The sequence below is a fragment of the Nyctibius grandis genome, unplaced genomic scaffold (genome assembly GCF_013368605.1).
Source record: "Nyctibius grandis isolate bNycGra1 unplaced genomic scaffold, bNycGra1.pri scaffold_59_arrow_ctg1, whole genome shotgun sequence".
NCBI classification, from domain to species: domain Eukaryota; kingdom Metazoa; phylum Chordata; class Aves; order Nyctibiiformes; family Nyctibiidae; genus Nyctibius; species Nyctibius grandis.
This window is the reverse complement of record NW_027167600.1, coordinates 379,636-404,443: the sequence shown is the minus strand read 5'-3', so window position 1 is coordinate 404,443 and position 24,808 is coordinate 379,636. Positions and strand designations below refer to the sequence as shown.

At 48.3% G+C, this 24,808-nt stretch overlaps 2 protein-coding genes across 2 annotated transcripts in view; one reads left to right on the top strand and one right to left on the bottom strand.

The window, feature by feature from the left end:
• LOC137677434 (IgGFc-binding protein-like) overlaps positions 1-20,772 on the bottom strand; it is a 30,247-nt gene extending 9,475 nt beyond the window's left edge. Inside the window, exons 1-12 of the mRNA XM_068424738.1 lie at positions 20,515-20,772; positions 19,845-19,899; positions 19,687-19,722; positions 17,456-17,586; positions 16,479-16,760; positions 15,265-15,402; positions 14,257-14,447; positions 6,889-6,962; positions 4,792-6,039; positions 1,939-2,255; positions 1,043-1,373; positions 66-661 (exon numbers count right to left, since the gene is read on the bottom strand). Of these exons, the coding sequence (XP_068280839.1) occupies positions 66-661; positions 1,043-1,373; positions 1,939-2,255; positions 4,792-6,039; positions 6,889-6,962; positions 14,257-14,447; positions 15,265-15,402; positions 16,479-16,760; positions 17,456-17,586; positions 19,687-19,722; positions 19,845-19,881 (3,381 nt within the window). The 5' untranslated portion in view covers positions 19,882-19,899; positions 20,515-20,772. The remainder of the gene's footprint in view (positions 1-65; positions 662-1,042; positions 1,374-1,938; positions 2,256-4,791; positions 6,040-6,888; positions 6,963-14,256; positions 14,448-15,264; positions 15,403-16,478; positions 16,761-17,455; positions 17,587-19,686; positions 19,723-19,844; positions 19,900-20,514) is intronic.
• The window catches only part of LOC137677433 (IgGFc-binding protein-like), a 72,622-nt gene that overhangs the window by 12,033 nt on the left and 35,781 nt on the right, over positions 1-24,808 (top strand). Inside the window, exons 2-4 of the mRNA XM_068424737.1 lie at positions 6,854-6,971; positions 14,231-14,936; positions 21,873-22,209. The gene's annotated coding sequence lies outside the window, so the exon portion shown is untranslated. The remainder of the gene's footprint in view (positions 1-6,853; positions 6,972-14,230; positions 14,937-21,872; positions 22,210-24,808) is intronic.

Here is a 24,808-nt window from a genome sequence, read left to right as displayed (position 1 = left end):
TGAGGAAAAAAACAGCAAATAAGCAGTTTAGATGCAGTTGCATGAGGTCCTTGGTGGACGCCTACCTTGACCTTGCGTGGGTGCTCCTGGCTCATGGTGATGCTGTTGCCGTAGACCTCCAAGGTGACGGTTTTGGTGAAGGACACGGCTTTGTTGCCCCGGTTGTTGTTCTCCACCTTGACGGTGAAGGGGACCAGTTGGGGGTCCTGGGCGCAGAGGGCTGCGAACTGGTAGATGCAGGTCCCTTGGAAGTCATACTTCAACCCGTCGAAGGTGGTGTAGTGAGGGTCGCCCGTCCCGATGCAGGTCAAGTACTTGGTGGCCTGGCACTTGGGGACGCCGTTGACCGTGACGCACTTCTCATGACCTTTGCACCCAGCCTTCTTGCACGTCACCTCGCCCCCCGCCTCGCACCGACACCGGCTCTGGCAGCTCCCGTCTTCCCAAAACTCCTCCAGGACCTTGTAGGAGCGACCGTTGTGGAGACAACTGCAGGTCTCCACTGGGACGCAGGCGTCATGGTGGAGGACGAAGCCCTGGTTGCACTGGCAGCTCGCTGCGCACGGCTCGGTGCAGGACGTGGGGGCTTTGGGATTGGTGCAGGTGGCGGGACACGCCGTCCCACAGGCCTCGAAGTGGCTGTTTTGGGGGCATCTCCGAGCTGTGGGGGTGATATTTGAGAAGAAGACCTCAAAAAAGGGCGACACAAGGGGTGAGTGAAGCACTTAGAGGGACGTTGGGCTCCTGTGTTGGCCTAGTTGAGGCCTACAGGTGGTTCAGAACATCCCATGGGGGTGGTCCTCAAGAAAACCCCGCCTAATTCTGTGTGTTATGGACATCTGAAGTCAGATAAGGTCCATTTTGGGGTGGTTTGACATGAGAAGAGCAACACCACCCTTCCCCAGAGCTGGAGAAGTTGATGCCTACAAGCATCAACTTGGTGGGCTGGGCAGCAAGTCTGGAGAACCCATGGTCAGATCCCCGTGTGGAACCCGTTCTTTCACCCCCAAAATGCTTGGAGACCCTCCCCATCTGAGCTCACCACAGCCTGCCGTGTCCTGCAGCATCTCCTGGTCTCCACAATCATCCTGGCAGGAGGGATCTCGCCAGCTCTTGGCCCAATCCTCCACGCCGGCACCCTGAGTGCCGTCAGGAAGCGTCATCTCGTCTTCCGTGTCCTCGTTGAAGTTGCCGCAGAGGCCACACGTGGCCCCGAAATAGCTGCTGGGCACCGCCACCATTATGGCCCAGTCTTCATCGTAGGTCACCTGCAGCCCAAAATCCGTTTGGAGGATGGTCCGACCCTCGTTTTGGGAGATCTGGATCTTCCCCTCTTCCAGGGTGGTTGGTAGGCTGGTGGGTTCATTGTTGACCTTGGGGGAGAGGAGAAGAAGAAGGATTCAATCTCAGCAGATGGGAAGAAGCAATTATGGACGTAAACCATCAATTTTGCCCCACGGCCTGTAGACCAAAACCCAAATGTGTCATGGGACAACCATCTCCTTCAACTTCAGAGCTTAAAATCTCATATTAAGACCACTGAACTGGGAGAAACCACGTCTAACCTTGTAGAATAGACTTAAGTCTCACCTAGGCTCCTTTTTGGTGGTGGATCTCTGTGGTTGGTGGCCCCCATGGATAAAACCAACCTCACGGTAGAGTTTTATCCTTCAAAATTGCCTTTTTCTTGATGCGAACCAAAAAAATGAGCGTGGTTTAGTTGGAGACACCTCGGAGGACATCTTGAGTCAGGTCCAAGACACCCTCTCCATTGTCACGTCTTGATTTGTAACGCAAAATTTCCCAACGCTCCGTGGTTTTGGTGGTTCTCCTCATTTTTGTGTTTTAATTTCAACCTCACCTGCCACAATTATCCTCTTCCACTTGGCCCAGAAGGTTTTGTCCAGATTAACACCGCCACGGCCTGCAAAAACCCACCTGGATTTTGCCTCCTTCTCCTGCGTGGATGGAGACGTTGTAGGCGTACACGTAGACGTTGGTCAACTCCTCCTTCGAATTCCCTTCGCTCTTCTTCTCCTCCACGACGAAAGGCACCAGGGTGGGATCGTCGCCGCAATACTTGGCCAGGGTGTAGGCGCAGCCGCCCCGGATGTCCACGGTCACCCCGTCGAAGGTGTGGTACTGCGGGGACTGCGACCCCATGCAGGTCCCCATGTAGTCGTGGACGCACGTGGCCTCCCCCTTCTCCAGCTTGCACGTCTCCTTGGCGCGACATCTCACGAGCCGACACGGATCTGGAAGGAATCGCACGCGATTATTGGTGGCCTCGGGGGGTGTGGCCAATTATTGGTGGCCTTGGGGGATGTGGCCAGTTATTGGTGGCCTTGGGGGATGTGGCCACTTATTTGTGGCCTCGGGGCGGCGCAAGCGTCACTGTCACCGTAGACGTCACCGTAGACGTCACCATAGACGGTCAACCAGCACCTCCAGATCTCCACTATATTAAAGCAAGGATTTATCCCAGGTGGGTTTAGCCACCTTGAACTTAGACTTGAAGGTCTAAGTTGATCACTTGAGGCTCCCTTCATTGATTGTTTAATTATAAATTATTTATTTATAGATTATTTCTAGATTAAAAATTATCCCGGGTAGATTTAGCCACCTTAAGCTTAGACTTGAACATCTAAGTTGATCGCTTGAGTCTCCTTTCATTGATTCCTTAATTACAGATTATTTATAGATTTATTTATAGATTTATTTATAGATAAATAATCTGTAATTAAGATTTTTTTATAGATAAATCAATTTATTTTAGATTATTTATAGATAAAAAAATTATCCCGGGTAGATTTAGCCACCTTAAGCTTAGACTTGAATGTCTGAGTTGATTGCTTGAGGTTCCTTTCATTGATTCCTTAATTACAGATTATTTATAGACAAATAATCTGTAACTAAGATTATTTATAGATAAATAAATTTATTTTAGATTATTTATAGATAAATAATCTGTAATTAAGATTATTTATAGATAGATAGATTTATTTTAGATTATTTATAGATAAAAAAATTATCCCAGGTAGGTTTAGCCACCTTAAGCTTAGACTTGAACGTCTAAGTTGATGGCTTGAGGCTCCTTTCATTGATTCCTTAATTACAGATTATTTATAAATTTATTTATAGATTTATTTATAGATAAATAATCTGTAATTAAGATTTTTTTATAGATAAATAGATTTATTTTAGATTATTTATAGACAAAAAAATTATCCTGGGTAGATTTAGCCACCTTAAGCTTAGATTTGAATATCTGAGTTAATCGCTTGGGGCTCCCTTCGTTGGTTCCTTAATTACAGATTTTTTATAGGCAAATAATCTGTAATTCAGATTATTTATAGATAAATAGATTTATTTTAGATTATTTATAGATAAATAATCTGTAATTAAGATTATTTATAGATAAAAAAATTATCCCGGGTAGATTTAGCCACCTTAAGCTTAGACTTGAACGTCTAAGTTGATGGCTTGAGGCTCCTTTCATTGATTCCTTAATTACAGATTATTTATAAATTTATTTATAGATTTATTTATAGATAAATAATCTGTAATTAAGATTTTTTTATAGATAAATAGATTTATTTTAGATTATTTATAGACACAAAAACTATCTCAGGTAGATTTAGCCACCTTAAGCTTAGACTTGAATGTCTGAGTTGATTGCTTGAGGTTCCTTTCATCGATTCCTTAATTACAGATTATTTATAGACAAATAATCTGTAATTAAGATTATTTATAAATAAATAAATTTATTTTAGATTATTTATAGGTAAATAGTCTGTAATTAAGATTATTTATAGATAGATAGATTTATTTTAGATTATTTATAGATAAAAAAATTATCCCGGGTAGATTTAGCCACCTTAAGCTTAGACTTGAAAGTCTAAGTTGATGGCTTGAGGCTCCTTTCATTGACTCCTTAATTACAGATTATTTATAAATTTATTTATAGATTTATTTATAGATAAATAATCTGTAATTAAGATTTTTTAATAGATAAATAGATTTATTTTAGATTATTTATAGATAAAAAAATTATCCCGGGTAGATTTAGCCACCTTAAGCTTAGACTTGACCATCTGAGTTGATCGCTTGAGGCTCCTTTCATTGATTCCTTAATTACAGATTATTTATAAATTTATTTATAGATAAATAATCTGTAATTACAATTATTTATAGATAAATAGATTTATTTTAGATTATTTATAGATAAAAAAATTATCCTGGGTAGATTTAGCCACCTTAAGCTTAGATTTGAATATCTGAGTTGATCGCTTGAGCCTCCCTTCATTGATTCCTTAATTACAGATTATTTATAGGCAAATAATCTGTAATTAAGATTATTTATAGATAAATAAATTTATTTTAGATTATTTATTGATAAATAATCTGTAATTAAGATTATTTATAGATAAATAGATTTATTTTAGATTATTTATAGATAAATTATCCCAGGTAGATCTGGCCACCTTAAGCTTAGATTTGAACATCTGAGTTGATCGCTTGAGCCTCCCTTCATTGATTGTTTAATTATAGATTATTTACATATTTATAGATGAAATGTCTCCTCCTAAAGTGGGCCGAAGCCATCTTGGATTAATTTTAGACCAGCCCATCCTTATGCTCCAAAGAAAAGATGAGTTTAAGCTCAAACCAACTAATTTTGGCCACTTGAGCTCAGCATTTATCAGCTATGGGGACGGAAAGGGGATGTTACAGCCACCTGGGAGCAGGAGGTGGCCACGGGGGCCCTGGAGGTGGCCACGGGGCACTCACTGCTGTCGCAGACGGCCACCGACCCGTAGGCTTTTTGCTCCTGGATCCCCACGCTGAGCAAGCCGAAGGGGGACGTCTTGTGCTCCACCGCGTGGACCCCAAATCGACTCCCCAAACTCTGCCCGGCCCAGGAGTAGTCGGTGCCCAGGACGGGCTTCCACAAGACGTCCCTCAACGGCGTCTTGTTGAGCGTCATCCCGGACGTCTCCGAGGTCTTGGCGATGAGCAAGGCGTAGTTCTCGTAGCCGTCCAACGCGAAGACGTTGTAGGATTGGCAGTAGCTGGAGACGTCTGGGATGGTCATGAAAAACGGGTCGTAGGAGATGGCGTCTTTACTACCCCCGTCGGCGAAGAAAATGACCTGGACGCCGGCGTTGGCGGAGAGGTACAAGGTGTTGGAGGCTTGGAGGCCGTAGAGCGTTGACCGGTTGGGCCGTAGCTCCCGCACGGTCTTGGTGACCCCGTGTTGAGACTCGACGCGCGTCGCTTGGGAGGTGGAGACGTAGACGATGTCGGATTGAGTCTCGAAAGGCAACGGCGGCACGATGAAGGTGGTGCCCCAGGTGGAAACGGGCTGGAGCTGCTCCACCAGGTGGTCGCAGTGGGAGAACCTGGCCAAGCAGGTGTGGCCGGTGAAGACGGCCACGGGTTTCTGCGCCACGATCCGTGTGCCGGACATATCAGATGGGCTTTGGAGCTGGACTGCTTGGAAGGGCTCCAGCCTGAGGGGGAGCACTGAGCCCCGGGGGTAAGATCGGCCTTGGTAGGTCACCGCAGCTTTGAGGTGCACGTCAACCGTGGTGGGCTCATCCCAGGCGGCCACCACGAACTCGCCGTAGCGGTCAGTACCCACGTTGGGTGTCACGACGTGGTACTCCGTGCCCCACCTGTGCACTGGGTACACCACAGCTGAGTCAACCGAGGTGGGTTTCTCGTTGACCATCACCAAGGAGATGGCGTTGTTGGCCCTCAACACCATGGCGTTGTCGAAGGTTTTGCTCCCCACCATCTCCGCGTGGGGCGGGATCTTCACCAGGACGGTTTGGCCTGTGGTCACCTGCACTGTCATCCTCAAGCCTGGCTTCTTCATGGAGATGGTCACGGACGTGAAGGGTGAATAACCTGTGATGAGCAGCTTGAAGTCGCTGTTGAGGGTCTGCTGCAAACCGTTCTGCATGAAGGCCACCACGAAGTCCTCGCCCAGGTGATGCGGAGCCGGTGCGGCGCCACCGAGCAAGTCAACAACACCTAGAAGAGCCCGAGGAAGAGGAGGGTTTGCCATCAGGGCCTTCATCAGGTCAGATTTGGCAACCCTAGTTGGCGAGCAAGACTCAAGTTGAGCTTGAGGTGGCACCTGATGTCATCTTGGTGGCTGAGGAACAGCGATCGGGTGGATTATTGATTTGGTGGGATGTTATTTTGGGGAAATAAAAGCTTTAATTAACATTAATTTGATAGATTATTGATTGGATGGACTTTTGATTGGATGGACTTTTGATTTGATGGACTTTTGATTTGATGGACTTTTGATTGGATGGACTTTTGATTGGTTGCGTTGTCAAGTTGGAGAAATAATTGAACAAATATTGAATTGAAGAAGAAATTTTGAGGGAACGTCAATGGAGAGGACTATAAATATGAAGAAAAATCAATTTGAAGAAATATTAATTAATTCTCTGGGCAAACGATGAGTTTTTTGGGTGGATTTCACACCAGATAGAGCAATTTGAAGGGAGCAGTTGGGATTTTGATGTCCACTCTCACCTCCGAAAGGCCACGGGGGTGGAAATGTGGACAACCACGCTCCGAGATGACGCTGAAGGACCATGGCCAGGCCTGGGTGGCAACCAGGGGTGAAAATTGCCCTATTTTCACCCAATTTCCCCCAAAACGTGGCGTGGTGGGAGGTCTTTGCCTCTTGGTGTCCCTCTACGTGTGACGGGGCGGGGGAATTTTGTCCCTTCTCGGTCGCCGCGTGGGATGGGGGTGAAAAATGTGGCTTTTTGGGCTGGAAAAATCTTAATTTTTAGGTGATTTGTGGTTTTTTGGGGGGATTTTACAGGTTATGACGCATTTTTCCACCCGGGTTGAACTCACCCCATAACACGATGCTCCAGACCCGCAGCGGCACGTTTCTCCTCCAACCTGGGCTACCATCCATGGTGCTTTGGCTACAGAAGGTAAGAAAATGATCAAATTCTCTAATTTTTTTAAAATTTCACTCCCGTTTGCCCTTGAAAAAAAAAAATCTGAATTTTTTTGCCCTTTCGCTTGTCCACAAAATGTTTTATTGCACTTGCCCCCAAAAATCTGATTTTTGCACTCATTCCTGACCCAAAAATCTGTTTTTTGCACTCAGCTTGCCCCAAAAATGTGGTTTTTTTCACTCAGACTCATCCCAAAAATCACTATTTTCTTGCACTTAACACCTGTCCCAAAAACCTACATTTTCTTGCACCCCACCCCAAAAATCTGCCCAAAATCCCCCCCTTTTTTTCCCTTTTTCCTCATTTTTCCCCGTTTTCCTCCTTTTCCCCCCTTTTCCTCCTTTTTTCCTTTTTCTCTTTATTTTTTCCCCCTTTCCTCTCTTCTTTTTTCTCCTTTTTTCCCTTTTAACCTTTTTTTCCATTTTCCCTTTTTTCTCCTTTTTTTTCCCCCTTTTTCCCTTATTCCCCAGGTTTATTTTGCCCCATTTTTCCCTTTTCCCCCCAAATCCCCTCTTTTTTCTCCTTTCCCCCCTTTTTCCTTTTCCCCTTCTTCCCCTTTTTCCCCTTTCCTCCCCCTTTTCCCCCATTTCTCCTTTTTTCCCTTTCCTCCTTTTTTCCCCTTTCCTCCCCTTTTTCCCCCATTTCTCCTTTTTTTCCTCTTTCGTCCCCTTTCCCCATTTCTCCTTTTTTCCCTTTCCTCTTTTTTTCCCCATTTCTCCTTTTTTTCCCCCTTTCCTCCTTTTTTCCCCTTTCCTCCCCTTTTTTCCCTATTTCTCCTTTTTTCCCCATTTCTCCTTTTCTTCTTTCCTCCCCTTTTTCCTTTTCCTCCTTTTTGCCCCTTTCCTCCCTTTTTCCCCTTTCCTCCTTTTTTTCCCCCTTTTTCCCCATTTCTCCTTTTTTCCCCTTTCCCCCTTTTCTCCTTTTCCCCCCTTTTTCCCCATTTCTCCTTTTTTCCCCTTTCCCCCTTTTTTCCCCTTTCCTCCCCCTTTTTCCCCATTTCCCCCCTTTTCCCCCATTTCTCTTTTTTCCCTTTCCTCCTTTTTTCCCCTTTTCCTCCCCTTTTTTCCCCATTTCTCTTTTTTCCTTCCCTCTCTTTTTTCCATTTCTCCTTTTTTTTCCCCTTTCCTCCCCCTTTTCCCCATTTCCCCTTTTTCCCCTTTCCTCTTTTTTCCCTTTCCTCCTTTTTTTCCCCTTTCCTCCTTTTTCCCCCTTTCCTCCCCTTCTTTCCCCATTTCTCCTTTTTTTCTTTCCTCCTTTTTTCCCCTTTCCTCCTTTTTTCCCCTTTCCTCCCCTTTTTCCCTTTCCTCCCCTTTTTTCCCCATTTCTTTTTTCCTTTCCTCCTTTTTTCCCCATTTCTCCCCCCTTTCCTCCCCTTTTTCCCCTTTCCTCCCCTTTTTCCCCCATTTCCCCTTTTTTCCCCATTTCTCCCCCCATTTCCTCCTTTTTTCCCCTTTCCTCCCCCTATTTCCCCATTTCTCCTTCCTTTCCTCCCCTTTTTCCCCTTTCCTCCCCTTTTTCCCCCATTTCCCCTTTTTCCCCATTTCTCCCCCATTTCCTCCTTTTTTTTCCCCTTTCCTCCTTTTTTCCCCATTTCTCCTTTTTTTCCCCATTTCTCCTTTTTTCCCCTTTCCTCCCTTTTTTCCCTTTCCTCCTTTTTTCCTTTCCTCCTTTTTTTCCCCTTTCCTCCCCTTTTTCCCCCATTTCCCCCTTTTCCCCCCATTTCTCCCCCCATTTCCCCCTTTTTTTCCCCCTTTCCTCCTTTTTTCCCCTGTTCTCTCCCTTTTTTCCCCATTTCTCCTTTTTTTCCCCTTCCCTCCCCTTTTTCCCCCATTTCTCCTTTTTTCCCCTTTCCTCCCCTTTTTTCCCCTTTCCTCCTTTTTTTCCCCTTTCCTCCCCTTTTTTCCCCATTTCTCCTTTCTTTCCCGCACAAAAACCACATTTATTTTTTAATAAATATATTATTTTTATATATATTTTTAACTCACCCGCCTCGATTCTATCCGACCCAAAACTCTCCTTTTTCTCCTCAAATCCTCGCCGCAAACACCCACAGTGCCCTCGGGGCAGCTCTTACTCCTCCTTTTATTACTATTTTTTTTCCGGAAAAAGGGTAAAAAAAACCAAATGACAAATCCACCCTCGGGGGAGCGCCCCGCCCTGCGCCGTGACATCATTTTTGGCTCGAAAAAGGTGAAAAATGGGGAGAAAAACATTGTTTTGATGAAAGTCGGCAAAAAAAGGGTTGAGTGACTAAAAAGGGTGTAATTTTTTTGGCCACTGAGGTGGAAATTGGCCCCAAGTGACAAGCGGGGGTGGGGGGGACGCAGTGGGGGGGGGATTAATTTTTGTGCAGAAATGGGGGGTGTAAAATGGGCTGAAAAAGGGAAAAAAAGGGAAAAAGGAGACGGGGGGGGAGGGATTTACAAAAAAATCCTCTTTGGGGGGTGAGGAGTAGGGATGAAGGGGGGGGGGGTGGGGTGTGTGTTGTGTCGTGTTGGAGCGTGTTGTGGGGGGGGTTTTGGGGGGGTGTTTGTGCCGAGTTGTGTGTTGTGTGTGTGCTGTGTCGTGTCAGAGCATGTTGTGTCATGTCAGAGCATGTTGTACGTGCAACATTTTTGGGGGTGTTTGTCCTGAGTTGTGTTTAGTGTGTGTGTGGTGTGTGTGTGGTGTGTGTTGTGTCATGTCAGAGCGTGTTCTGGGTGTGATTTTTGGGGGTGTTTGTGCTGAGTTGTGTGTTGTGTGTGCTTATTGTGTGTGGTGTGTGTTGTGTCATGTCGGCGCGTGTTGTGGGGGTGTTTTTTGGGGGTGTTTCTGCTAAGTTGTGTGTTGTGTGTGTGTTTGTTGTGTGTGGTATGTTCTCTGTGTGTTGTGTCATGTTGGAGCATGTTGTGGGTGAGTTTTTTGGGGGGTGTTTGTGCTAAGATGTGTTGTGTGTGTGTGTCGTGTTGGAGCATGTTGTGTCATGTCAGAGCGTGTTGTGCGTGCAACATTTTGGGGGGGTGTTTGTTCTAAGTTGTGTGTTGTGTGTGTGTGGTAAGTGCTGTGTGTGTTGTGTCATGTTGGAGCATGTTGTGGGTGTGTTTTTGGGGGGTGTTTGTGCCAAGTTGTGTGTTGTGTGTGTGTCTTGTGTGTGTTGTGTCATGTCAGAGCGTGTTGTGGGTGTGTTTTTTGGGGGATGTTTGTGCCAACTTGTGTGTTGTGTGTGTATGTTGTGTCAGAGCGTGTTGTGTCATGTCGGAGCGTGTTGTAGGTACATTTTTGGGGGTGTTTGTGCCAAGTTGTGTGTTGTGTGTGTATGTCGTGTCAGAGCATGTTGTGTCATGTCAGAGCGTGTTGTAGGTACATTTTTGGGGGTGTTTGTGCTGAGTTGTGTGTTGTGTGTGTGTGGTGTGTGTTGTGTGTGTGGTGTGTGTTGTGTGTGTGGTGTGTGTTGTGTCATGTCAGAGCGTGTTGTGGGTGCAACATTTTGGGGGTGTTTGTGCCAAGTTGTGTGTTGTGTGTGAGTTGTGTGTGTGGTGTGTGTGTTGTGTCATGTCGGCGCGTGTTGTGGGGGTGTTTTTTGGGGGTGTTTGTGCTGAGTTGTGTTGTGTGTGTGTGTCATGTTGGAGCGTGTTGTGTCATGTCAGAGCGTGTTGTGCGTGCAACATTTTGGGGGGGTGTTTGTGCCAAGTTGTGTGTTGTTTGTGTGTGGTATGTGCTGTGTGTGTTGTGTCATGTCAGAGCGTGTTGTGGGTGTGTTTTTTGGGGGTGTTTGTGCCAAGTTGTGTGTTGTGTGTGTGTGTTGTGTGTGTTGTGTCATGTTGGAGCGTGTTGTGCGTGCAACATTTTGGGGGGGTGTTTGTGCCAAGTTGTGTGTTGTTTGTGTGTGGTATGTGCTGTGTGTGTTGTGTCATGTCAGAGCGTGTTGTGGGTGTGTTTTTGGGGGTGTTTGTGCCAAGTTGTGTGTTGTGTGTCTTGTGTGTGTTGTGTCATGTCAGAGCGTGCCGTGGGTGTGGTTTTGTGGGTGTTTGTGCTGAGTTGTGTGTTGTGTGTGTGTGGTATGTGCTGTGTGTGTTGTGTCATGTTGGAGCATGTTGTGGGTGTGTTTTTGGGGGGTGTTTGTGCCAAGTTGTGTGTTTGTGTGTCTTGTGTGTGTTGTGTCATGTCGGAGCGTGTTGTGGGTGTGTTTTCTGGGGGGTGTTTGTGCCAAGTTGTGTGTTGTGTGTGTATGTCGTGTCAGAGCGTGTTGTGTCATGTCAGAGCGTGTTGTAGGTACATTTTTGGGGGTGTTTGTGCTGAGTTGTGTGTTGTTTGTGTGTGGTATGTGCACTGTGTGTTGTGTCATGTCAGAGCGTGTTGTGGGTGTGTTTTTGGGGGTTTTTGTGCCAAGTTGCGTGTTCTGTGTGTTGTGTCATGTCAGGGCATGTCATGGGTGCTTGTGTGTTGTGCACATGTGTGCATACTTAGTGTGTGTCGAGTGTTGTGTGTTCACACCTAGTGTGTGTTGTGTTGCACGCGTATGCCGTGTTACACACGTGTCATGTGTAGCACACATGTGTACATGCCTGATTTGTGTTGCATGTTGCGTGTTACACGCGTGTTGCGTGCTTGTGCTCATTTCCACACGCAAAACCACTTTATTTTAGGGAAAAAATCCCTTTTTAGGGAAAAAAATCCCAATTTGTGGGTTTTTAGGTGGGTTTTTTTGCCCGTAAATTGGGATTTTTGCCCCCGAATTCGTCCCTTGGGTCAAAAAATGCCGAAAAATGTCCAAAAATGGGCAAAAAATTCGGAATTATCTGAAATAAAATGAGCCCAAAGCAGCTGGAAATCATTTTTTGGGGCATTTTCTGCCAAAAAAAGGGAAAAATCATAAATACATGACGTAGAGTCCAAGAAATCGTTAATTTGGGCACAGAGTGTGAAAAATCACGCACAGTGGTAAAAAAAATATGAATTTATGCAAATGAAGTGCAAAAAATCGTAAATTTGTGCACACGGAAGGTAAAAAATGGGAAATTTGGGCACAAAAAAGGTAAAAAATTAGAAATTTGGGCACAGAGAAGGTAAAAAATGAGAAATTTGGGCAAAAATAAGGTAAAAAATGAGAAATTTATTCACATAGAAGGTAAAAAATGAGAAATTTGGGCACAAATAAGGTAAAAAATGGGAAATTTGTGCACACAGAAGGTAAAAAATGATAAATTTGCGCAAAAATAAGGTAAAAAATGAGAAATTTATTCACATAGAAGGTAAAAAATGAGAAATTTGGGCAAAAATAAGGTAAAAAATGAGAAATTTATTCACATAGAAGGTAAAAAATGAGAAATTTGGGCAAAAATAAGGTAAAAAATGGGAAATTTGTGCACAAATAAGGTAAAAAATGAGAAATTTGGGCAAAAATAAGGTAAAAAAAGAGAAATTTAGTCACACAGAAGGTAAAAAATGAGAAATTTGGGCAAAAATAAGGTAAAAAATGAGAAATTTATTCACATAGAAGGTAAAAAATGAGAAATCTGGGCACAAAAAAGGTAAAAAATGAGAAATTTATGCACAAAGAAGGTAAAAAATCAGAAATTTATGCACATAAATGGTAAAAAATGAGAAATTTGTGCACATGGAAGGTAAAAAATGAGAAATTTGGGCACAAATAAGGTAAAAAATGGGAAATTTGTGCACAAATAAGGTAAAAAATGAGAAATTTGGGCACAGAGAAGGTAAAAAATGATAAATTTGTGCACAAAGAAGGTAAAAAATGAGAAATTTGTGCACAGAGAAGGTAAAAAATGAGAAATTTGGGCAAAAATAAGGTAAAAAATGAGAAATTTATTCACATAGAAGGTAAAAAATGAGAAATTTGGGCAAAAATAAGGTAAAAAATGAGAAATTTGGGCACAAAGAAGGTAAAAAATGAGAAATTTGTGCACATAAATGGTAAAAAATGAGAAATTTGGGCAAAAATAAGGTAAAAAATGAGAAATTTGGGCAAAAATAAGGTAAAAAATGAGAAATTTATTCACATAGAAGGTAAAAAATGGTGAATTTGTGCACAAATAAGGTAAAAAATGGGAAATTTGGGCAAAAATAAGGTAAAAAATGAGAAATTTGGGCAAAAATAAGGTAAAAAATGAGAAATTTATTCACATAGAAGGTAAAAAATGAGAAATTTGGGCACAAATAAGGTAAAAAATGGGAAATTTGTGCACATAAATGGTAAAAAATCAGAAATTTGTGCACATGGAAGGTAAAAAATGATAAACTTGTGCACACAGAAGGTAAAAAATGAGAAATTTGGGAACAAAGAAGGTAAAAAATGAGAAATTTGGGCAAAAATAAGGTAAAAAATGAGAAATTTGTGCACAAAAAAGGTAAAAAATGAGAAATTTATGCACAAAGAAGGTAAAAAATGAGAAATTTGTGCACAGAGAAGGTAAAAAATGAGAAATTTGGGCAAAAATAAGGTAAAAAATGCGAAATTTATTCACATAGAAGGTAAAAAATGAGAAATTTGTGCACACAGAAGGTAAAAAATGGGAAATTTGTGCACATAAATGGTAAAAAATCATAAATTTGTGCACATGGAAGGTAAAAAATGAGAAATTTGGGCAAAAATAAGGTAAAAAATGAGAAATTTATTCACATAGAAGGTAAAAAATGAGAAATTTGGGCAAAAATAAGGTAAAAAATGGGAAATTTGTGCACATAAATGGTAAAAAATCATAAATTTGTGCACAAAGAAGGTAAAAAATCATAAATTTGTGCCCGTTGAAGGCAAAAAATCACAAATTCATGAAGCTGCTGGTAAAAAATTAGCATAAATTTATGCCCACGGAGGCAAAAAGTCATAAATGTACCAAAAAAATCATAAATTTTGGGGCAGATTGGGCAATAAATCATAAATTTGCAGATATAGACACAAAAAAATGTGTATTTGTGTGTGCAGAGGGGAAAAAAATGTAAATTCATGCACAAAATATGCAAAAAAATGCAAATTAATGCACAAAAAGGTAAAAAATTGATGAATTCCTTCACATCTGGGCCCAAACCCCCCGGCCCAGCGTGGGAAATGAGGACACGGAGCCGCGGTGTCTCAGTTGCGATTTTATTGCCCGACGCGGGGGACAACTGGGGACAACTGGGGACAACTGGGACAACTGGGATGGTCCCTCCACCTCCGACATCTTGAGGAACCAAGAACTCAAGAGGAGGAACCAATTTTCCACCTAATTCTCAAATTTTCCCTTTTTTTGTAGGTTTCCACCCCAAAAATCCACCCTACAACCAGCAGTTGTTGCTCTCGGGGACCTTGGGGACCTCCGGGGGGACCCCCGGCACCTTGAAGTCATCTGCTTGGAAGACCCAACGCCCCGGAACGTTGACGTTGGAGGTCTGGGTGATGTTGATGATGGCGTCGGTTTGGGAGCCGGGGATGTTGTAGAAGTTGGTGTCGTCGCCGCTGTTGAAACCAGCCTGGGAAGGAAACCAAGATGGTGGTGATCAACCTCGCCCAAGGGATGTGGACAACCTTCTACCGGTGGTGGTGTCCCCAAAGAACGTTGTGGGGCAACCTCCAATCTTTGGTGAACCTGGTGTTGGCTCCCAAAGATGTTATGGGCCAACCTCCAACCTTCATCGTTGTTGACCCCAGAAGATGGTATGGGACAACCTTCTACCTGGTGGAAAACCCCAAAAACATGGTGGGCCAACCTCCAACCTTCATCATCGTTGTCCCCAGAAGATGATGTGGGACAACCTTCTACCATGAGCAAACCTGGTGGAAAACCACCAGAACATGGTATGGGACAACCTCCAACCTTCATCGTTGTTGTCCCCAGAAGATGGTGTGGGACAGCCTTCTACCATGAGCAAACCTGGTGGAAAACCCCAAAAACATGGTGGACCAACCTCCAACCTTCATCATCGTCATCCCCAGAAGATGGTGTGGGACAACCTCCAACCGTGAGTAAACCTGATGTTTTCCCCCCAAAATATTGTGGGCCACCATCCTACCATTGGCATTGTCCCCCAAAAATGGTCCAGGCCACCTTCCAGTCTTGGGTGAACCTGGTGGTGTCCCCAAAAACCATGATGGGCCAACTTGTCTTCAACATTGTCTTCTACAAAATAACTTATGGGCCAAAGTTCTACTCTCAGGGTTTTTTTCCCCAAAAATTGTGGGCCAAAGTCCTACCTTGGGCCAAAAAAACCCATTAGTGGTCAACCTCCTCCCCCGTTCCTCAACTCCCTTCGTCCCATCTCCCTCAGCTTCTCCTTCACCTCCACGTACGTGGGCTGGGGTCCCTCCAAGACCTGTTTCGGCGTCACCGTCGCTTGCTGCCCCCGTGGTCCACTGGATGTCCCAGTAGTTGAGGATGATGAAGGACTTCTTGGTGTCGGTGGTCAAGGTGGCTTGGAAGGTGTTGCCCTGGAGAGTGGAGATGACACCATCAGTGGTGGGATGAGTAGGTATGGGTGGGATTTAGCACGTAGGTGTAGACTTCTTGCCCTGAGATGTGCAAGGAAGCCATCTTGGCCAAGCATGGCCTATCTAGGCTGGGGTTTTTTGGTGTCTACCTTCATATTGATGCTCTACCACAACCTCTTTCTCCTCACGAGGTGGCCAGAGGAGAAGTGTCGTGGAAAAAGTGGTCTTCAACACCAAAAAAACCCCATAAATTAATTGAGGAGCAAAGGTTTGGATGTGACACCTTCATGACAACCCCTAGGGACAGTTTAGGAGCTCCGTGGTGTCTCATCTACCCTTCCAAGGCTGGTGGGTAGGACAGAGTGATCAGAGGACACCTGCCCACCTCAAATGTCATGAAGGGGTGGGAAAGACCAATGGATGGGTCATGGGGGCCAACGGATGGGTCGTGAAGGCCATGAATTGGTTGTGAAGGCCACAAATAGGTTGTGAAGGTCACAAATGGGTTGTGAAGGCCACGAATGGGTCGTGAAGGCCACAAATGGGTCGTGAAGGCCCTGAATGGGTTGTGAAGGCCATGAATGGGTTGTGAAGGCCACAAATGGGTTGTGAAGGTCATGAATGGGTCGTGAAGGTCACGAATGGGTCGTGAAGGCCACAAAGGGGTTGTGAAGGCCACAAAGGGGTTGTGAAGGCCATGAATGGGTTGTGAAGGCCACAAATGGGTCGTGAAGGCCACAAGTGGGTCGTGAAGGCCACAAATGGGTCGTGAAGGCCAAGGAAGAGGTCACAAAGGCCAAGAAGTAGATTGTAAGGCCAACAAACGGGTCATGAGGCCAACAAATAGGTTGTGAAGGCCAATGGGTGGGGCCTGAAGACCAACAAATGGATTGTAAGGTCAACAGAAGGGTTGAAGGTCCAACAGAGCTCAGGTTGGGGCGTGTCTCCATCCTCAAGTCACCAAAGATGGTGGACTTGAGGCCATGACCCGTTTCGCTCTCCAAAATCCATGTGCCTGTGGCCACGCCCTTGTCTCTGGTGGGTCTGACCTCAACTTGGCCTTCAAGTCACCTTACCTTGTTGGTGGTAGAGCCGTAGTAGGCCACGTGGTCCCAGGTGGCCACAAAAGCCCACGTGGCGGTGAAGGGGATCTTGGGTAGGTATTGGTTGATGTTCTCGGTGATGCGTGCCAGCAGAGTCGGGTCGGTGGTCTCTCGGTAGAAGACATCTCCTCCCAGCACGTTGTCCACGTCCGCCCAGTACGGGGCCACGAAGGGGCGTCCATCAGCCAGGGGGAAGGGGTCGGGGGTGTACTGGTTGACCTGGGCGTCGAAGGAGACGACGCCGTTGTTGTTGACCTGTGGAAGACACTTGGTCAACCCCAATGTGGTGGCAACTTCTGTTGGTGCCCTGTCACATGGGGTCAACACCTGGACTTGGTTGTGGGACCATGGAGATGGCCACAAGACCCAGATGTGGTCTACCACACGGGGTCAACCACCTTGACGTGGTTGTGGGACCGTGGAGATGGACACAGGACCCAGATGTGGTCTTACCACGTGGGGTCAACCACCTTGACGTGGTTGTGGGACCATGGAGATGGACACGGGACCCAGATGTGGTCTTACCACGTGGGGTCAACCACCTTGACGTGGTTGTGGGACCGTGGAGATGGACACAGGGCCCAGATGTGGTCTTACCACGCGGGGTCAACCACCTTGACGTGGTTGTGGGACCCTGGAGGTGGACCCAGGACCCAGATCTGGTCCTACCACTGTCTTCTGCGGCCATATTGGAGGTGTTTAGGTCACTGTTGTATCTCCAGCGCCATCAAATGAGGAGGTGGGATGGGATGGATCACCCTAAACTTGACCATGGACCTCCCAACCAGTGCTCCAGAAGGGTGTAGGTCTCCTTTGGAGGCCTATCAACCATACGATGATGCTTTGATGCACCAGAAGAAACCCCCTCCAGCTTAGAAATTAGAAATTTAAGTAGAAATTAATTAGAAAAAATTAATTAAGTGAAAATTATGGGATTTTGGGTCACGTACGTAAAGGCTTCGGTATTCTTTGCCGTAGAAGGTGAAGGGCACGGCGAGGGAGACCTTCTTTGATGTCCCATCATCAAGCTTGGGGTTCTTCTGGTCACCTTGGGCCAGCCCGTAGGGGTAGAGGAGGGACGCTGCGGGAAGGCGAAGGTTGAGGTGGTGGGTTGAGGTGGTGGAGGACCCTCTCCCCAACCCCACCCCAACCTCAGGTATTTTGGGGTGAAATCCACCAGGTTTGGGCGTGGGTTGAGGTGGTGGAGGACCCTCTCCCCAACCCCACCCCAACCTCAGATATTTTGGGGTGAGATCCACCAGGTTTGGGTGTGGGTTGAGATGGTGGAGGACCCTCTCCCCAAACCCACCCAAACCTCAGGTATTTTGGGGTGAAATCCACCAGGTTTGGGCAGTTGAGGTGGTGGGTTGAGGTGGTGGAGGACCCTCTCCCCAAACCTCAGGTATTTTGGGGTGAAATCCACCAGGTTTGGACGGTTGAGGTGGTGGGTTGAGGTGGTGGAGGACCCTCTCCCAAACCCCTCCCAACCTCAGGTATTTTGGGGTGAAATCCACCAGGTTTGGGTGGTTGAGGTGGTGGAGGACCCTCTCCCCAACCCCACCCCAACCTCAGGTATTTTGGGGTGAAATCCACCAGGTTTGGGCCATTGAGGTGGTGGATTGAGGTGGTGGAGGACCCTCTCCCCAACCCCACCCCAACCTCAGGTATTTTGGGGTGAAATCCACCAGGTTTGGGCATGGGTTGAGGTGGTGGAGGACCCTCTCCCCAAACCCACCCCAACCTCAGGTATTTTGGGGTGAAATCCCCCAGGTTTGGGCGGTTGAGGTGGTGGGTTGAGGTGGTGGAGGACCCTCTCCCCAACCCCACCCCAACCTCAGGTATTTTGGGGTGAAATCCACCATGTTTGGGCATGGGTTGAGGTGGTGGAGGACCCTCTCCCCAACCCCACCCCAACCTCAGGTATTTTGGGGTGAAATCCACCAGGTTTGGGCGGTTGAGGTGGTGGGTTGAGGTGGTGGAGGACCCTCTCCCCAACCCCACCCCAACCTCAGGTATTTTGGGGTGAAATCCACCAGGTTTGGGCCGTTGAGGTGGTGGGTTGAGGTGGTGGAGGACCCTCTCCCCAAACCCACCCCAACCTCAGGTATTTTGGGGTGAAATCCACCAGGATGGGCGTGGGTTGAGGTGGTGGAGGACCCTCTCCCCAAACCCACCCCAACCTCAGGTATTTTGGGGTGAAATCCACCAGGTTTGGGCGGTTGAGGTGGTGGGTTGAGGTGGTGGAGGACCCTCTCCCCAAACCTCAGATATTTTGGGGTGAAATCCACCAGGTTTGGGTGTGGGTTGAGATGGTGGAGGACCCTCTCCCCAAACCCACCCCAACCTCAGGTATTTTGGGGTGAAATCCACCAGATTTGGGCAGTTGAGGTGGTGGGTTGAGGTGGTGGAGGACCCTCTCCCCAACCCCACCCCAACCTCAGGTATTTTGGGGTGAAATCCACCAGGTTTGGGCGTGGGTTGAGGTGGTGGGTTGAGATGGTGGAGGACCCTCTCCCCAAACCTCAGGTATTTTGGGGTGAAATCCACCAGGTTTGGGCGGTTGAGGTGGTGGGTTGAGGTGGTGGAGGACCCTCTCCCCAACCCCACCCCAACCTCAGGTATTTTGGGGTGAAATCCACCAGGTTTGGGTGGTTGAGGTGGTGGATTGAGGTGGTGGAGGACCTTCTCCCCCAAACCCGCCCCAACCTCAGGTATTTTGGGGTGATATCCACCAGGTTTGGGCCGTTGAGGTGGTGGGTTGAGGTGGTGGAGGACCCTCTCCCCAAACCCACCCCAACCTCAGGTATTTTGGGGTGAAATCCACGAGGTTTGGGTGGTTGAGGTGGTGGAGGACCCTCTCCCCAAACCCACCCCAACCTCAGGTATTTTGGGGTGAGATCCACCAGGTTTGGGCGTGGGTTGAGGTGGTGGAGGACCCTCTCCCCAACCCCACCCCAACCTCAGGTATTTTGGGGTGAGATCCACCAGGTTTGGGTGTGGGTTGAGATGGTGGAGGACCTTCTCCCCAAACCCACCCCAACCTCAGGTATTTTGGGGTGAAATCCACCAGGTTTGGCCTTCCTGATGTTCAACGGGGGGGTTGACTTCTTCTGCTCCCAGAAACACCCCCGTTTTGGGTGGAAATAGTGTGAATTAAGGCAAACGCGACGCCGACACCCACCTTTTTCTCGCGGGGGTTGGACGCCCACCACAGCTCCTGGAGAAGACAAAAAAATTAACCCTGGAGTAACCATGGAGATGTTTAATTTAATTATTTTTTAAATTTAATTTAATTTAATTTAATTTAATTTAATTTTTATTAATTAACTTTCAACCTACCCATCATCAGGAGGAGGAAAGCGACGGAGAACTTCATCCCACCTCCTACAAAATGCTAAAAATTGGTTAAAACTCCAAAAAAATTCATCAACCAAGAGATGAAGCAACTCAACGACGCGCCGGAGGGAAAACTTTTGTCGTTAAACCACCAATCGGGCTCTTTTTGGCGTTTTTTAACCCAAAATAAATGATTTGGGTCATTTTTGGAAGCGTTTGGGTGAGGAAAGTTGATTTATTTAAATTTTGGAGCGAAAAATGCGGAAAAACAGGTTTTTTTGGGTGTGTTTTAACCCTTTCCTCATCCCGCGTTGCCTCAACGTGGGGGTTGAAGCCAACTTGGACCCTCTCGAGAAGAATCAGTCGCTGGAGTAAATTTAGGTGTAAATTTGAAGGTTTTGGTTAAAAAAAAACTAATTTAAGTGTTTTCCTACCCAAAAATAAAAGAGAAACTGAGGCAGGGTGGAAGGTGGATGATGTGACCGGGATTTTTTGAGGAGCAGCTGGATTTTGCAGAAGAAACTCAACATCTGGAGCACAAACCTCATTTTTTTGCACCGATTTGGGTAATTTTGGGAGCGTTTCGCCCCGATTTGGGTAATTTTAAGGGAAAATGATGTAATTTAAGGAGTTTTAAGGAAAGGGGATTTAAGGAGGGGAGAAAATCTCTTACCTCGTTGCGTCGCTGTCCTGATTCCACCAGGGAAGGGCCAGGAGAGGAGAAAAGAGGCACCAACGTGAGCTCAACCCCTCAAAAGTTGGGTTTTGGGCTCCTCCTGCCCCTTTTATGAAGCAAAAAAAAACCCTAAAAAAATAAAAAACCACCATAAATACGTCGGAATCGGCCAATTTTCTCCTTCTCAAGACGCCGCGGTGGGTTGTCCCCCCCCCCCCTGCAGAAGCTCTGCAGAACATTTGGCTCCTCCTCATGTTTGCTGGAGCTCCGAGAAGGTCTTGGCAAGGAGGCGGCGGCAGATGTGGGGTGACCCGGAGGTTCTCGGGAAGTCCCGTCAAGGGGTTTGGCTAATTAATCTTAAAGATAAACATGCAAATTAACCCCCCCCCCCCGCCCTTGGAGGTAACGAACTTTGGGCGGGTCATGGGGGCAAAAATGTGCCGCGTTTGCAGAAGGTCCATGAACTTCTTCGGGGGGGCTCGTGGTGGGTGCAGCTGGGGACGTTGTGGAGGGGGTTGGTTGGTGGGAAGGGGGTTGGGATGGTGGAGGAATGGTGTCGGTGGGGGTGGCTGTGGGGCCTGCACCCATCGTGGTGGGACCCCTGTGGGTCCTGGACCCATAGCAATGTCCTACATGGGTCCTGCACCCATTGGAATGTCTTCTGTGGGTCCTGCACCCCTCACAACGTCTCCTGTGGGTCCTGCACCCATCACAAGGTTCTCTGTGGGTCCTGCACCCATCACAACGTCCCCTGTGGGTCCTGCACCCATCGTGATGGGTCCCATGTGGGTCCTGCACCCATCACAACGTCCCTTGTGGGTCCTGCACCCATCACAGGGTTCCCTGTGGGTCCTGCACCCATCACAAGGTTCTCTGTGGGTCCTGCACCCATCACAACGTCCCCTGTGGGTCCTGCACCCATCACAGGGTTCCCTGTGGGTCCTGCACCCACCACAAGGTTCTCTGTGGGTCCTGCACCCATCTCAACGTCCCCTGTGGGTCCTGCACCCATCACAATGTCTCCTGTGGGTCCTGCACCCATCACAAGTTCTCTGTGGGTCCTGCACCCACCACAAGGTTCTCTGTGGGTCCTGCACCCATCACAGGGTTCTCTGTGGGTCCTGCACCCATCACAACGTCCCCTGTGGGTTCTGCACCCATCGTGATGGGTCCCATGTGGGTCCTGCACCCATCACAGCATCTCCTGTGGGTCCTGCACCCATCACAACGTCCCCTGTGGGTCCTGCACCCACCACAACGTCCTCTGTGGGTCCTCCCCCCACCGCCACGTCCTCACCAGAAGTTTCCAAGGAACTTGCAGGTGAAGGTCACCAGCTGCTCCTTGTCACGTCCAGGCCCCACCTCCTCCACGAGAAGCTCCAGTTCCCAGGAACTCTGGAGGCCCTTTCGCAACGTGACCTCCTGGACCTCCTTGGACCGTGACGGCTGCTGCCACATCCCCTTTTCTGCTGAAATCAACCCTTTTCCGTGCCAACTCCTTCTCCTCCTCCTCCCACCGGGACCTCTGCGAGGAGATGACCAGGACAACGCAGATAAGCTCCATCTGCTTATAAAAAGGGAAGGTTTTGGGACCCAAAACTGCACTTTTTTCTTCTCCAACCACCCGTCCTCACGTGTCCATGGGCGCCGGGGCGAGCGGAGGGAGACGCTGAGGTGGAGACGAGCCGGGCGGTGAGTGGGCTCGGGTCTTATTGGCCCTTTTTTCTTCTGTTTTTCCTCGTTTTCTCCTATTTTTCCTCATCCTTTGGGGCGTGAGGTCGTGGTTGTCCCACCTGAGGGGAAGAAGGTGTCAGAGATGCCTTCACCCACCCAGCAGGAGACCCGGGAGGGGTCAATTAACTCTAAAAAGATCTAATTAAGGGAATTTTGTGTCCCCTGTGGGTCCTGCACCCATCGTGGTGGGTCCCCTGTGGGTCCTGCACCCATAGCAATGTTCTCTGTGGGTCCTACACCCATTGCAATGTCCCCTGTGGGTCCTGCACCCATCACAACGTCCCCTGTGGGTCCTGCACCCATCTCAATATCTCCTATGGGTCCTGCACCCATCATGGTGGGTTCCCTGTGGGTCCTGCACCCATCGCAACGTCCCTTGTGGGTCCTGCACCCATCACAATGTCCTCTATGGGTCCTACACCCATTGCAACATCTCCTGTGGGTCCTGCACCCATCAAGATGGGTCCCTTGTGGGTCCTGCACCCATCGCTATGTCCTCTATGGGTCCTGCACCCATCACAACATCCCCTGTGGGTCCTGCACCCATTGCAATATCCCTTGTGGGTCCTACACCCATTGCAACATCTCCTATGGGTCCTGCACCCATTGCAATATCCCTTGTGGGTCCTACACCCATTGCAACATCTCCTATGGGTCCTGCACCCATCGCGGTGGGGCCCTTGTGGGTCCTGCACCCATTGCAACGTCTCCTGTGGGTCCTGCACCCATCGCGGTGGGGCCCTTGTGGGTCCTGCACCCATTGCAACGTCTCCTGTGGGTCCTACACCCATCTCAACGTCCCCTGTGGGTCCTGCACCCATTGCAACGTGCCCTGTGGGTCCTGCACCCATCACAAGGTTCTCTGTGGGTCCTGCACCCATAGCAATGTCCTCTATGGGTCCTGCTCCCATTGCAACATCTCCTGTGGGTCCTGCACCCATCACAGGGTTCTCTGTGGGTCCTGCACCCATAGCAATGTCCTCTATGGGTCCTACACCCATTGCAACATCCCTTGTGGGTCCTGCCCCCATCGCGATGGGTCCCTTGGGGGTCCTGCACCCATCTCAACATCCCCTGTGGGTCCTACACCCATTGCAACATCTCCTATGGGTCCTGCACCCATCGCAATGGGTTCCCTGTGGGTCCTGCACCCATCGCTATGTCCCTTGTGGGTCCTGCACCCATAGCAATGTCCTCTATGGGTCCTGCACCCATCACAATGTCCCCCGTGGGTCCTGCACCCATTGCAACATCCCCTGTGGGTCCTACACCCATTGCAACGTGCCCTGTGGGTCCTGCACCCATCACAAGGTTCTCTGTGGGTCCTGGACCCATAACAATGCCCTACATGGGTCCTGCACCCATCTCAACATCTCCTGTGGGTCCTACACCCATAGCAATGTCTCCTGTGGGTCCTGCACCCATCTCAACGTCCCCTGTGGGTTCTGCACCCATCACAAGTTTCTCTGTGGGTCCTGCACCCATCACAACATCCCCTGTGGGTTCTGCACCCATCGTGATGGGTCCCATGTGGGTCCTGCACCCATCTCAACATCTCCTGTGGGTCCTACACCCATCTCAATGTCCCCTGTGGGTCCTGCACCCATCTCAACATCTCCTGTGGGTCCTGCACCCATCTCAACATCTCCTGTGGGTCCTACACCCATCTCAACGTCCCCTGTGGGTCCTGCACCCATCTCAACGTCCCCTGTGGGTCCTGCACCCATCACAAGGTTCTCTGTGGGTCCTGCACCCATCACAACGTCCGCTGTGGGTCCTGCACCCATAGTAATGTCCTCTATGGGTCCTGCACCCATCGCAACATCTCCTATGGGTCCTGCACCCATCGCGATGGGTCCCTTGTGGGTCCTGCACCCATCACAACATCTCCTGTGGGTCCTGCACCCATCGCAATGTCCTCTATGGGTCCTACACCCATCACAACATCTCGTGTGGGTCCTGCACCCATTGCAAGATCCCCTTTGGGTCCTGCACCCATCACAATGTCCTCTATGGGTCCTACACCCATTGCAACATCTCCTATGGGTCCTGCACCCATCGCAACGTCGTCTGTGGGCCTGCACCCATCTCAACGTCCCCTGTGGGTCCTGCACCCATCTCAACGTCCCCTGTGGGTCCTGCACCCATCACAAGGTTCTCTGTGGGTCCTGCACCCATCACAACGTCCGCTGTGGGTCCTGCACCCATAGTAATGTCCTCTATGGGTCCTGCACCCATCGCAACATCTCCTATGGGTCCTGCACCCATCGCGATGGGTCTCTTGTGGGTCCTGCACCCATCACAACGTCTCCTGTGGGTCCTGCACCCATCGCAATGTCCTCTATGGGTCCTACACCCATCACAACATCTCGTGTGGGTCCTGCACCCATTGCAAGATCCCCTTTGGGTCCTGCACCCATCACAATGTCCTCTATGGGTCCTACACCCATTGCAACATCTCCTATGGGTCCTGCACCCATCGCAACGTCGTCTGTGGGTCCTGCACCCATCACAAGGTTCTCTGTGGGTCCTGCACCCATCACCGACAGATGTTGAG